General features: G+C 38.8%; 1 protein-coding gene across 1 annotated transcript in view; it reads left to right on the forward strand.

Moving 5' to 3' along the window:
* Positions 1-1733: 1733 nt before the first annotated feature.
* Positions 1734-12987, forward strand: part of wdr1 (WD repeat domain 1) — a 13243-nt gene continuing 1989 nt past the window's right edge. Inside the window, exons 1-14 of the mRNA XM_015401979.1 lie at positions 1734-1870; positions 3759-3880; positions 4280-4370; positions 4454-4601; positions 4776-4956; positions 6940-7017; positions 8366-8446; positions 8777-9010; positions 9368-9455; positions 10486-10642; positions 10837-10921; positions 11007-11117; positions 11240-11413; positions 11504-11648. Coding sequence (XP_015257465.1) covers positions 1855-1870; positions 3759-3880; positions 4280-4370; positions 4454-4601; positions 4776-4956; positions 6940-7017; positions 8366-8446; positions 8777-9010; positions 9368-9455; positions 10486-10642; positions 10837-10921; positions 11007-11117; positions 11240-11413; positions 11504-11648 — 1711 coding nt within the window. The 5' untranslated portion in view covers positions 1734-1854. The remainder of the gene's footprint in view (positions 1871-3758; positions 3881-4279; positions 4371-4453; positions 4602-4775; positions 4957-6939; positions 7018-8365; positions 8447-8776; positions 9011-9367; positions 9456-10485; positions 10643-10836; positions 10922-11006; positions 11118-11239; positions 11414-11503; positions 11649-12987) is intronic.

A 12987-nucleotide genomic window follows, 5' to 3' on the forward strand; every position in this document is an offset into this window, starting at 1 on the left:
ACTGATTCTACCCAGTAGAATGATTTCAGACATGATTCTAACTTCTAACATTTTAGAGTACACAACTGAAACACAGAAGTAGTGTTAAATTACTCATAGAAGAATAAAATGTTAACAAAATTGTCAGAAAAACGAATTACAAAATTAAAATAGGAGACAGATACATATCTGCATTTAAAATATTTCCTTTCACACATTATACACACAGACTTTTATCTCTCTCTCTCTATATATATATATATATATGTATGTATGTATGTATGTAAAGAATTTTAAATAGTCTTTTCACGAAAATGTACTACACAAAGACAGGCATTTAACTTTAAATGGGTAACTTTAATAAAAATGCAACACAAAATCTTATTTCTGCTGACCTTGGTGACCGGGACAAACTTTATGTTATATGTCCTTTAGGGTTGATTATCCTATCCTATCTTTTAGGAAGAAAACGCCAAAGCAACTGTCCTGAAAATGTACAGTGTATCACTGAAACAACATTTTACACTCAGCAATTTCCTAACCTACATTCATCCATCCATCCATCTTCCTCCGCTTATCCAGGGTCGGCAGCAGCTTAAGGGAGGCCCAGACTTCCCTCTCCCCAGCCACTTCTTCTAGCCCCCCAGGAGGAACCCCAAGGCGTTTCCAGGCCAGCCGAGAAACATAGTCTCTCCAGCGTGTCCTGGGTCTTCCCCGGGGGCCTTGCCCGGAACACCTCACCAGGGAGGCTTGCAGGAGGCATCCTAACCAGATGCCTGAGCCACCTCAACTGGCTCCTCTCGACGTGGAGGAGCAGCGGCTCTACTCCGAGTCCCTCCCGGATGACCCTTCTCACCCTATCTCTAAGGGAGAGCCCAGCCACCCTACGGAGCAAACCCGTAGCAGACAATTTAAAATGGCCCTTCCCAGTCAAACACCAGCCGAATGTCAGCCCACTTCCATGCAACTCGCAGCAAAATCCCCTCCAGCTTCCGGCCACTGGATTGACCCCCTCCTTTTCCTGGGCATGCATATTTTTTTACTCTGACTCCAACCTTTCACTGAATTACAGAGTCTGACCATGAGATGACGCTATTCTTTAAATCTTAAAGTCCACAAATCATGACAGAAAGAATATTTTAGTACAAAGACTCATGTTTAAAAAGGGGACCTTTTTTGGGGACCTGCCAAGGGCCCATAAAGGAAAGTGGGGAAATTTTGAATGGCTACTACTGTAAATAGTCAGGGGATTACCAGTCCTATTCTGGGCTGGTGCTACTTTCTAATGACAGTATGACATAATAATTTAAATATGTAGTTCAGTGTTTCACCCCATAATTGGTTAGTATCGTATTCTCATTTGCATAGTGAGGTTATTCATTTTGGTTATTCGTGGTACTCAGATGTACTTGACCCAAATTATCCAAACTAAGACCAATGACCGATATTATAATATTATATAATAATATTTCATTTATTTTAATTTTGATTCTCAGAACATTAGGTTTCTTTGTTAAGTACATGTCCATTACCAATCATGCCCTAACAATTAAAATGAGAAAACAGAAATCTCATTTAGAATAATTTTATAGTTTTACTTTATCAATGTTAATTATATGGGTTATGTTGCCCTGGAGTCTTAAAGACCATATTTAGGTAAAATTGATCCAAATCGCTGCAGCGCCCCTATTGGCTGAAAGCAGTAACGTATGATCGGAGTTTACCATATATGGGCATAGCCAGGCAGCCAGAGAGCAGCGGCCCCTTCCGGGTTTGTGTGATTAGGCAGGGCAGGGCATACAGCCGGAGGAGCGTCTCTGTCTCTATATTCATTCATTGGAAAGACTAACCAGAAGCTTAGGACCAGCAGCAACAATGCCGTATGAACTGAGTAAGTCTGGGACGTCCTTCGGCTATAGCCGAGTAAAACGGAGCGAAAAAAAAGAGTAAAAAACAGCAGCTTCGGCTAGTCTGACCGGTAGGCTTTAGCTTGCTAGCCTCGCCCATTTCTATGGGCTGCTTTTTGACACTTAAGTTTTAGACAAAAAATAAAATGCTGCAGTGACTTTAAAATCCAAGCTTTGTCTGCAAGATTGCGCTTCTTTTCAAAGATCCCCTGGCAGTAAATGCTGCCTAAATGTAGCGTTTAGAGGTAGTTTTTGCAAGTTAGCGTCAGCTAGCTGAGCTTTAAGAGGAAATAGTTCTGCTTACGTCGTTTTGTTGTGACATGTCGAGACAGGGACTGACACGCGAGACCTGGCTGTTTAAAAACTGATATTTCTGCTTAAAATTTCAGCTTTTCATCAGAGGAATTCAAAAGAAACTTGCTTACTATCGTTATTACACTTGTTTGGTTGAAACTGCTGGAATCCGTTGCTGTATTGCTGACATCCTATAATCTTCAATAAGTCATAGTTCAATAGATTTGACAATGCATGCTTTTTATGTAGAAGTGAAATAGTCAGATTTTGGGAAGTGTTATATATATATTTTACTCTCAGCACATATGTAATTCTATTTGTTTTCTCTTGAAGTGTTTAAAAAGATCAGATTTGCTCTTCTACCTTTTTTGTTCTGCCTGAATTCTGATGTCCAACAATTTAAATGCATTGTTTGTTTTGGCCTACCTTTTTGTTTGAACACATTCAATGCCTCCTTTTTGATTCTTTTATAAATGTTTGCCAGTTCTCTTTCAAGTCCCTTTTCAGATGTTGCTTCTGACAAAGAAAGTTGTTTTCACTGTTGTGATTCTTGCATTGAAAGTTGACTGTTTTGCATATTAAACTGTCAGTCCAGGGTTAATCAGGGGCTGGTGTCCTGCTCCTTTTAGATGTGCCTCTGCTTTAACACACTTGGGTCAAATAATCAGGTCAACAGCAAGAGTCTGGAGAACCTGGCTGAATACAGAGGAGCCAATTCAACAAATTGATTAAGGTGTGTGGAAGCAGAAGCGCATCTAAAAGCTGCAGGACACCAGACCACAAGGATTGGGATTGAGGAGGAACCCTGGTCAAGTCTGTTTCCTAATCTGCACATATTGTAATAAATCACAAAGGTACTTTTTATGTTTATGCTTCATTAAATTCACTTTCCTTTTTAGAATGGATTTATATTGGATCACCACTATAATGAATATAAGTATGGTAGTTAAAGTGAATGTGAATCCAGTGTCCAATAAACAAGACTAGCTTTTTCTCTCAATTATATCCAGAGCTTTAAATTCAATTTATAAAGGACTTTTCTAGTGCACTACACACTTCCCATGGATCCAATCGAACACACTCAAACATAATTCTTAGGAATTAGGGATTAAGTGCTTTGCCCATGGGCGATGTAAAGAAGACTAATCTTAACTTTAGCTGAACCATGTTGCTAAATATTCATTTAAGTTTTCACTTGCAAGTTATTCCTTGTAAAGTTTGGCTTTTTTTGTGCATCAAGATTTTCCTAATGTATTACAAATGATGACACCTAGGCTTTTTAGCCTCTTGCATTGGTGGTAAGACATAACCTTTTACATGTACTCCCTTGAGAAAGCAGCTCTTTACCTAAGCTACATGTTTTCCAAAAAAAGCTTCCAGCCTTTCAAAGTGCAGGATTTTCCAGAGTCAGGGTATGTTCCGAATGATACAATGGAGATCAGAAAAGAGGATGTTTTTGCCTTTCTAGTCACCTCATGCCTTGTCACAGTGGATCAAAAACCAGTATCTTGTGGGTCCAGTAAGGTCTCATCAGCTTTGACTCTTGTTAACGTCTTGTTTCCTTTTTTTTTTCTCCAGAGAGTGTGTTTGCCAGCCTCCCCCAGATGGAGAGGGGAGTTGCGAAGGTAATTGGTGGCGATCCCAAAGGAAACAACTTCCTGTACACCAACGGCAAATGTGTCATCATAAGAAATGTTGAGGTAATCTTCAATGTTTGTATACTTGTGGGTTTTTGGTAATTATCTTTACTTATAATAATATTCATTGAAAATATAAGTGCATGGTGTTTTTGTTGTTGTTTTTTTTTTTTTAGGTCTGTTTTGTTTTAGAATAAGATGTTGCATTGTGCTCTAACATCCTGCCTATGTAATAACGGTTGGCTCTGAAAAACCTGAGAGTGATCCCAATATGTATTGAACATAACAGCAAATGTAATCTTGTGTTTTTCCTCTGTGCTTTGCCAAACCATTTATTACAGGAGGTTAAACTGTTATCTTAGTTTTCATTCTTTTAAGCAAGTTAGATTGATCCCTGTTAATAAGTGTTTTCAGTGCAGCTATGTATTTAACAACCTGATGTTTTACGTTTGTCTTTTCTAGAATCCAGCGATTGCAGACATTTATACCGAGCATGCTCATCAAGTTACTGTTGCCAAGTATGCTCCCAGTGGGTTCTACATTGCATCTGGAGGTCAGAGCCCTGTTAAATACTTATCATTTAGGCCAGTTTTTTATTGTTGTTGTTTTTTACAATGATGCTTTCTGGCCTTACAGATGTAGCAGGGAAGATCCGTATCTGGGACACCACCCAGAAGGAACACATGCTCAAGTATGAGTATACCCCCATTTCAGGGAAAGTCAAGGACATTGCATGGACAGAGGACAGCAAGAGGATTGCAGTTGTTGGTGATGGGCGAGAGAAGTAAGAGTTTCCTTCCTATATTCGAAGACTCATTTAATTAAACTTGGTTAAGGATATCCCAAATGTTCACTATTCTGTTGTATAAAAATGAGAACCATCCCTGCAAATCTAGACAGAAAGCTCTTTGTTCCCCATCTACAACTGGAACAGCTGAATGCATGTCTGTTGTTTTAGGTTTGGTTCAGTGTTCTTGTGGGATTCTGGCTCATCAGTGGGAGAGATTTCTGGCCATGCAAAATTGATCAACAGTGTGGACATAAGACAGAAACGCCCCTACCGCCTTGCTACTGCCAGCGATGACACCTGCGGCTCCTTCTTTGAGGGACCTCCCTTCAAGTTCAAATTCACACTAAGGGTAAGGGTCTTGTTTTTTTTTTTTTGGGGGGGGGGGTTAAAGCCTCAGCATCTACGTTTTTCCTGTACAGAATTAATTCTACTTAAAGCACTCTTTTGTTTTTTGACATTAGAGTAAGCTAGAGATCTGCTCATGTTTGACTGACATCCTTCCCTTGGAACACTGTTACCTTTTCACTTAATTCTTTCAGTGACATTTAAGCCGCTTGCTTCTTAGTAGGCCTTAGTCATGTTAGAGCTGTCCCACCGCGGGTGGGTTTTAACAGTGTTGCCTTGTTTCACTGAGTCCATGTTATATAACCTCCATCCCACACCGCTTGGAAAATGTGAGCCAAGTTCATAAATACAAGCCTAATTTTTATTTTTAAATGGGTGTGTGTTCTTAGAATAGTTTCCCCGTCTCATTTTGACAATCTAATTATTTTTTTTTGTTCTCAAATGTTCAAAAATTACCTTGAAACTGTATTTACTTCCAATTGTGCGGGCAATTTGTATTCATGTCGGGTTCCTCCCTATATTTTTCTTATCTCTCTAACAACTGGCCACAGGAAACTACTTTTGATAAGGGTGGTCGTTCTCAGCAGTAGTTTCACAATGACCTCAGTTTACTGTTTTGAAGAAGGCTAATTTTTCAGCTGCTAGAATGGTCTAAAATGGGGAAGAGCAGACTTTCCGCTTTTTGTAAGGAAGAAAACATTATTCTAATGTCCCTGATTATTAGTGGCATGTTTCTATGCTGCTTGCTGCTGTCATCATAGTTGATTAAATATTTTATTCTTGCAAGAATTTCAAAAGGTTTTCTACAGCCTCTTGTGTGTGGAATTGTAAGGAAAGGGATTGGTTTAAAGCATTTGGAAAATGGCTGTAATTTAACTGTGCAGAAAATGCTGTGAATCCTCTCACGATCCGCTTTATATTTGGAGCAGAAGTTGAGTCATGTCAGAAAATTTTGTTTATTAGTTTTTAAAATTAACAAAAATGCCTTATTTAAATGGTTAAAGTTGTTAGTGTTACAAAATCCTATTGCATTTGTTTTTTATATAGACAAAGGCTCCCACTTTGACAAACTCTGCTCTAGACAATGTAAAGATTTACCTTTGAGTTTAAGATATCCTAAAGACCAGGCTTTTAGCTAGGAATATTTCACAGGGTGTACACCTTAGTGTATCACATCTTTGTTTTGCTTGGCATAGCTGTGTGAGAATTGTAGGGGGATCCCTAAAATGTTACCCCCTGGAAAGTTTTAAAATGTATACCCTCTGCAACACAATTTCCTGCATTTTGAGGTGGAATGCAGCTAACTTTGTCTTTGTTATAAAAATATTTTTTTCCTGATTATGGGAAGTATGTCTGCTTGACTAGGAAGTCATGAGATAGTTTTTAGGTACAATATTGTATTTCATAGGTTAATTCAACCGATCAGAAAGTGTGACTTAAACGAAAAGCAGTCTACAAATACCACAACACAATCTGCAAACCAACATAGGGGAGAGTGCAGCCAGGACTGCTTTTATTTCTGTGCATCTACTCTGTTAAGAATACAGCTGACAATGAAACTTGGTGGTTAAATTTTCATGTATGTACATGAACATCTACAAAGTTTCAAGCTTATCTGCTTGCAAACAACGCAGCGTGTTTGTTCCCTCGTATGAAGTTGTCCACTATATTCCGGGGGAAAATTAGGGCGTGCCACAGCCGTACATCCCAAAAATGGGGCGTGTAATAAAAAAATAAATAAATAAAAAAAATCTTTTTAAAGGGTGTACAATGTATACCTGTACGCATTGCTAGCTAAAAACCTGATCCAATTTTAGCCTGTTTAGGTCAAAACGCTTCCCAGTTATATTTAGTGTGCTTTTGGAAAGAAAAGGTGAAAACTCACCCAACTAATTTCTTTACAGGCTGTGCTCTGTTTTAGTGCATTTAACTGTGAAAGTTGCTGTTTCAGTAATGATGGTTCTTTTCTTCCCTCTGACTGCTGCAGGACCACAGCCAGTTTGTCAACTGCATTCGTTTTTCTCCAGATGGAAGTCGATTAGTTACAGCTGGAGCTGATGGCCAGGTTGGTTGTAAAATGCACTTTGTGGGCGAGTAATTACATGCAACTAATAAAGCAATGGATTGTAGAAAAAAAAAAATTAAGTATAAAGCTTTTTTCTTTTTTTCTTTTTACTATTTGAAGCATAAACGCTTCAGGCAAAGTGTTGGAGTCGCTCTAACCTGAAATAAAACTCTAGAAATCTAATAAAGCAGGCTTGTGTACACTTCTCTATAACATGTATTCCCTGCAAGATTTTATTTTATTTGAACTGACATCTCAATCATGCTACTGCAGCATATTTTCATGCTGCTTCTCTCGATTTGACTGCTTTTGGAAAACTGACTTGTGTGGCAAGTTGGAGGACAATTCATAAGGATTACTCAGACATTCATAAGTTGAGCTGAATAATAAGGGAATAATATTATGACATGCTTAAAATCTCCAAGTTGATCTTGCATCATATAGGCTCTTTTAAGGAAATGAAAAGTTGGTGAAAGAAAATATTTCCTTAATATAAAACTGAGGAAGGAAGTTAGTGGTTTTTTTTTTTAGTTATAAAGAAGTGGTTGCATCTTTAAGTGACTCGAGCAAAACAGAAGTTTTGCTTTAGTTTCAGTATAAACCGACCTCAGGAGGACAACGGTCGTCATTTATAAAGCAACTTTCTGTTTCTACGTGGATTGGCTAAGCAGTCTTGTGATGGGGCACCTCCCATGTGACGCTTTTTTTTTAACCTGAAAGATGGGTGCCTTAAATGAATACCAACTTAACTCAACTGATTGCTATTCTTTTCATCACATTGTCGTATCACGCCATTTCTGACGATTGCTGTTCTTTACGCAGGCTAAACAAAGTCCAAATCTCTGCGGGAAAAAAAAAAAATTTGAAAATTGGCTGAAGGAAAAAAAAAAAAAAAAAGAGCTGAAACTTTGAGCAAATCATTGTACTTTGCCTCATATCAGCGCTTACTGGCCTGTTTTACTATACAGGCTCATCATGGTTTAGGTCGGTACTTCATGGATAGATAGATAGGTAATCATTGCTCTGTGTACACCTGTCATGGCTGCTCTTTTTCCAGGATGCTGAGTTGCTGCTGCTCAGAGAGTGTTTAGTAGAGTTAGGCACACATGTCTGAATTTAGAAAAAGTCCACTTTAGGCATGATTTTGATAAAAGCATGGCATTAAATCATGTTAGAAAGACTGCATGTAGCCATTGGAAAATATCTGTAATCAGGATTTGCTAGTGATAGTAAATTGGTTAGCTGTTAAAAAAATAAGATGTCTGATGTAGACGGTGTTTTTGTTTTTCCCAGTAGAATAACTTTAATTAGGTTCAAATTGATGGTTTGGCTTCTTGATGACCTGCAGATTTTCATCTATGATGGAACAACTGGTGAACGTATTGGATCGGTGGGCGGAGAGAAGGCTCACAAAGGAGGAATATATGCTGTAAGTACTTTGATCCCCAAACAAAAGGCTGTGGCAACACAAAACGGACATTATTTCCTTACCTTAAGCCTGTAACCTGATCTGTATTAATTTGTGTAGAAGTAAAGGTATTGTTTGTCAGACCTGATCTTAATAGGCTTCTGAAAGCAGAAAAACAAAGTCTAATTTCTTAGTCAAATCATGGATCAGGTTTCCTGAAACCATCCCTTTTAAATGAATGTCGGTGCATTTTTCTTCCAGTGGATACAATCAAGTTGTCCTAATGACTATTGATTTATTTTGTTTACTTTAAAAAAAAACAAAAAACAATTTCTGCTTAATGTCATGCAGGTGAGCTGGAGCCCTGACAGCTCCCAGCTGATCTCTGCCTCCGGGGATAAGACCGTGAAGCTTTGGGATGTAGGCGCAGGTACGGCTGTCACCACCTTCAATATGGGCTCTGATGTGAGTGACCAGCAGCTGGGCTGCCTGTGGCAGAAGGACCACCTCCTCAGCATCTCTCTCTCAGGGTACATCAACTACCTGGATAAGAACAACCCTGACCGACCCATACGCACAGTCAAGGTCAGAAAAAAGAATTCATGGATGCCATGTCTAGATAATGAGCTCCTGTAGAGAAGCAGGTAGCAAACGTCGCCAGGTTTAAGGTGTCTTTTAATGGATGACTTAATCTAAGCTTTTTAACTCTAGTAAAAGGGTTAAAAATGTAATATTTTCATTAAAATGCTAAACTTTAAAACTTGATGACTTTAGCAAGGTCATCCAGACAGCAGTAGCATAAAATACACACAAGTCTGAATTAAGCACATTGCTTTTAGGGAAATGTAATGCCATCAACCCTGGAACAGCCTTTCAGGGTTAAGTTTTTTTTTTCCTAATGTATTGAAATGTGTATTTTCTAAAAGTATCTCTGTTTTTCAGGGTCACACAAAGTCCATCCAGTGTCTGACGGTTCATAAAGCTGATGGTCGATCATACATCTACTCTGGGAGTCATGATGGACATATCAATATCCTTCCATTAATGTAAAGGTGACCTTCTAGAACAAAGATTGTTTTCAGATTTCGCTCTGTTCTGGGTGCATTTATAAAAAAAAAATCAAATTAGCTTTGATGGAGGTCTAAAATCAAACTTTGCTATTTTAAATATTCACTTGTAGTTTTAAGTAATTTGCTGGCAGCATTAAGATGTAGTTCTGGCTGAGGTTTGTAATAAGACCATCCTAAAAGGCTCCTACTGTAAGGCAGGAGGCAACACTGACACATGTACATATATTAGCATGTAACTTCTTTCTCTCCCTAAATAAGAGCTGCTGTCAATCTATTTGTCAGCCAAAGGCATATTTTACAGTCTCTATACTCCATTTAACAAATAATCTATTACTAAATTAATTGACGGTTAATCTGACTGTTTCAGCCCTAATTTAAGGTGGTGGTCGCTCTGGGGAAAAAAAAAAGTCTTTTATTGAGCTTGGATTTGAATTTAAAGACATTTGCTGTTTCACTGGGGGTTTTTCCCTGCTGGTCCCTTAATATGATCTCATAGCTTTAATGCAACGCTGTCCTTTCAGACCGGCTCAGGCCTATTTATATCGATCCCACCACACATTATTCTTCTCTTTACTTCTGTATTTAATTTCCATCTACTGCTCAAGTCCTGTTCTTAATCTTGTCTCTTTTGTGGTTTATTTCATAAATTACTAATTAGAATCTGCTGATATTATGAAAGTGTGCTGTGAGACTGAGCTGGATCTACAAAATGCCCCAAAGTTATTAAATTGCTTTGAGGAGACTTTGATTCAAATTAAACTTTTACACTCGGTTGGATATTGCTTTTAAAACTAACTTGTCTTTCGTTGCTAGAAGTTGTGATCTGGATTTTAGTAATGGTTACTCTTTAAATAGATATTTTCTGTTGCCAGAGATTCGGTTTGTGTATGGAAGGGTGCCTGTTGACTTAAAAAATAAAATAAATAAAAAGTGTCAGATATCATAGTTATAGGTGTATGGTAATGCTGTTTCCTTTAACACCGGCCTCACATTACTGGGATGCAGAAACCGGTGAGAATGGCTGTTTCTCAGGGAAAGGCCACAGTAACCAGGTGAGCAAGATGCAGGCGGATGACTCCAATGAACTGGTGACATGCAGCATGGATGACACACTGCGCTACACAAACCTCAGCAAGAAAGAGTACAGGTATGGGATGCTTTAAGCTCTATCCTGCTTTAGGTTCTAGAACAGTATGGATACCAAATGTGAAAATGGTAGCGTGCAGTTAAATAAATAAAAAAAAAAATCCTCTTATTTGGCTTGTGTTCATGCTGTAGCAAAAAATCCTAAGTGCTGGAGTTGGTTTTCTTCAGTAACGGCTCTATCTGCTGGTTTTGCAGTGCATCTGATGTGGTGAAGATGGACTCTCAGCCTAAAAGCATCTCTGCATCAGGAGGTTTCACTCTGGCTGTATGCATCGGTCAGGTAATGTCTTCTGGTTATGTTCTTCACCTGTACTATGTATAAGCTGTTGCATTTCATTATTATTTCATATTTTTTTCCCCTTTAGCTTGTCTTACTAAAGGATAAGAAGAAAGTCTTCACATTGGACAATCTTGGCTATGAAGCAGAGGTTGGGGTCATCCATCCTGGTGGCACCACTGCTGCTGTCGGTGGAAATGTAAGTGGAAACGTGTAACAGAAGCTTTTTGCCGTTTTCAGAACACTTTTGATCTGTGAACCTAATTGTGTTTAGCATGCTTGTCATTTTTCTTTAATCTTCTGTTTGCCATGGGTCCTCAGGATGGAAAAGTCCACCTTTACTCCATTCAGAGCAACACTCTGAAGGATGAGGGTAAAACCCTTGAGGCTAAAGGGTCCATCACCGACATGGCTTACTCCAGTGACGGAGCATATCTGGCTGTCATTGATGACAAGAAGGTTGCTACAGCTTTCTCTGTGGCTGATGGATACTCGGTGAGACTGGCCTTCCCCTGCCAAGCTTAGTTGCTCATTTACTGAGTGAAATTATATTACAATGCTTTCTTGGGGTCTCCTTTCCCCCAGGTAAAAAACGAGTTCTACGGACATCATGCCAAACCAGTGAGTCTGGCCTGGTCCCCTGATAATGAGCACTTTGCTACTGGTGGGATGGACATGATGGTGTATATCTGGACGATTGGCGACCCAGACAAGAGGGTGAAACTTCCAGGTTAGTGATACAAGTGGTGCCAGTCTGTAATTGTAAGACTGCAGCAACATGCATCATTTTATAAATTTTTTTTCCATTCAAGTTTTACAGTAGCAGCCATTCAAAATGGTCCTTCTCAGTCAAACACCAGCTGATTGGCAGCCTCTTTCCCTACAGCTCCCAGCGAAATCCCCTCCAACTTCCTGCAACTGGAGTGAACCAGTCTTGCATATTTTTTTTACTGACTCTAACCTTTCAGTGAATTACAGGGTCTGACCCGGAGACGTTTAGATGTTAATGTCCAGAAATCATGACAGAATATTTTAGTACGAATATTGATGTTTCAAAAGGAATTGGGACCAGCCAAGAGCCCATTAAGGAATGTGGGTAAATTTTGAATGGCTACTACTGTAATTCTAGGCTGCATGACTTTGAGCGTGTGCGTTTATTTAGCTTTGCAACAAAAGGCTCGTTAACAGAGCCACCACGCTTTATTTTCCTACAAGCAAATGAAATTCAAATGGTTGCTCCGGTTGTTTTGTCATACTTTGTAAACACTCCCCTCTGAAGATTTAGCTGTGCTGGTCGCCAGTGCTTAGCTTGTACAAAGCATCCTTTAACTGACAACCTTCTTAAATCTGTAAAGCTTCTCTGCACAAAGGGGGCTTGAACGGCAAAATTGCCTGCTGGATAAATTCTGCTAGCTCACACAATTATTTAGATCTTTAAAGCTGCGTTTAACCATTGAGGGGAATATTTAACAGAGGTCTATCTAAACCCAAATGAGTCTCAAAGTAATGTTAATAATGTCAGCATTTGTAGTTTGGCTATCACAACACAACTTTATCCATGAAGCACCGTTTAAAATCAACGAGACCCTTTTAAATCCCAGTATAAAAACCGTTGTTTATATACTAAATAAATACTGGTGGCCTTGCTTCAGTATTAAACATTTTTGTTTTAACATTTTTTATTAGCACCAGTATTTTTTTTCATTGAAAACTACAAACTTTGTTTCAACTATATTGAAAATTGGATTTTTAATAAACCGAAATTGAATGGAGATAAAATACAATCGCGTCTAATTGCTTTGTTGGACAGACGGATATGTTTGAGATAACCAATGGGACTTGTTTGAGCAAAAAACAAAAGTTATAGTAAAATCAAACCTTAAACCCCACTTAGGTTAAAGTTAATCTATAGTAGGTATAAAAATATTTTCCTGTTTGGAGGTGTAAGAACACTTTTAGGTCCTTAAAGGTACACTATGCAACCGGTGTTGATTTTCCAGCGGGGCTCCCCCCAGAGGGCGAAAGTAAAAGTGCACTGTCGTAAATATGCACAGCTGTTCTCCTGGTTT

Source organism: Cyprinodon variegatus, unplaced genomic scaffold, assembly GCF_000732505.1.
Source record: "Cyprinodon variegatus isolate N-32 unplaced genomic scaffold, C_variegatus-1.0 Scaffold1280, whole genome shotgun sequence".
NCBI lineage: Eukaryota > Metazoa > Chordata > Actinopteri > Cyprinodontiformes > Cyprinodontidae > Cyprinodon > Cyprinodon variegatus.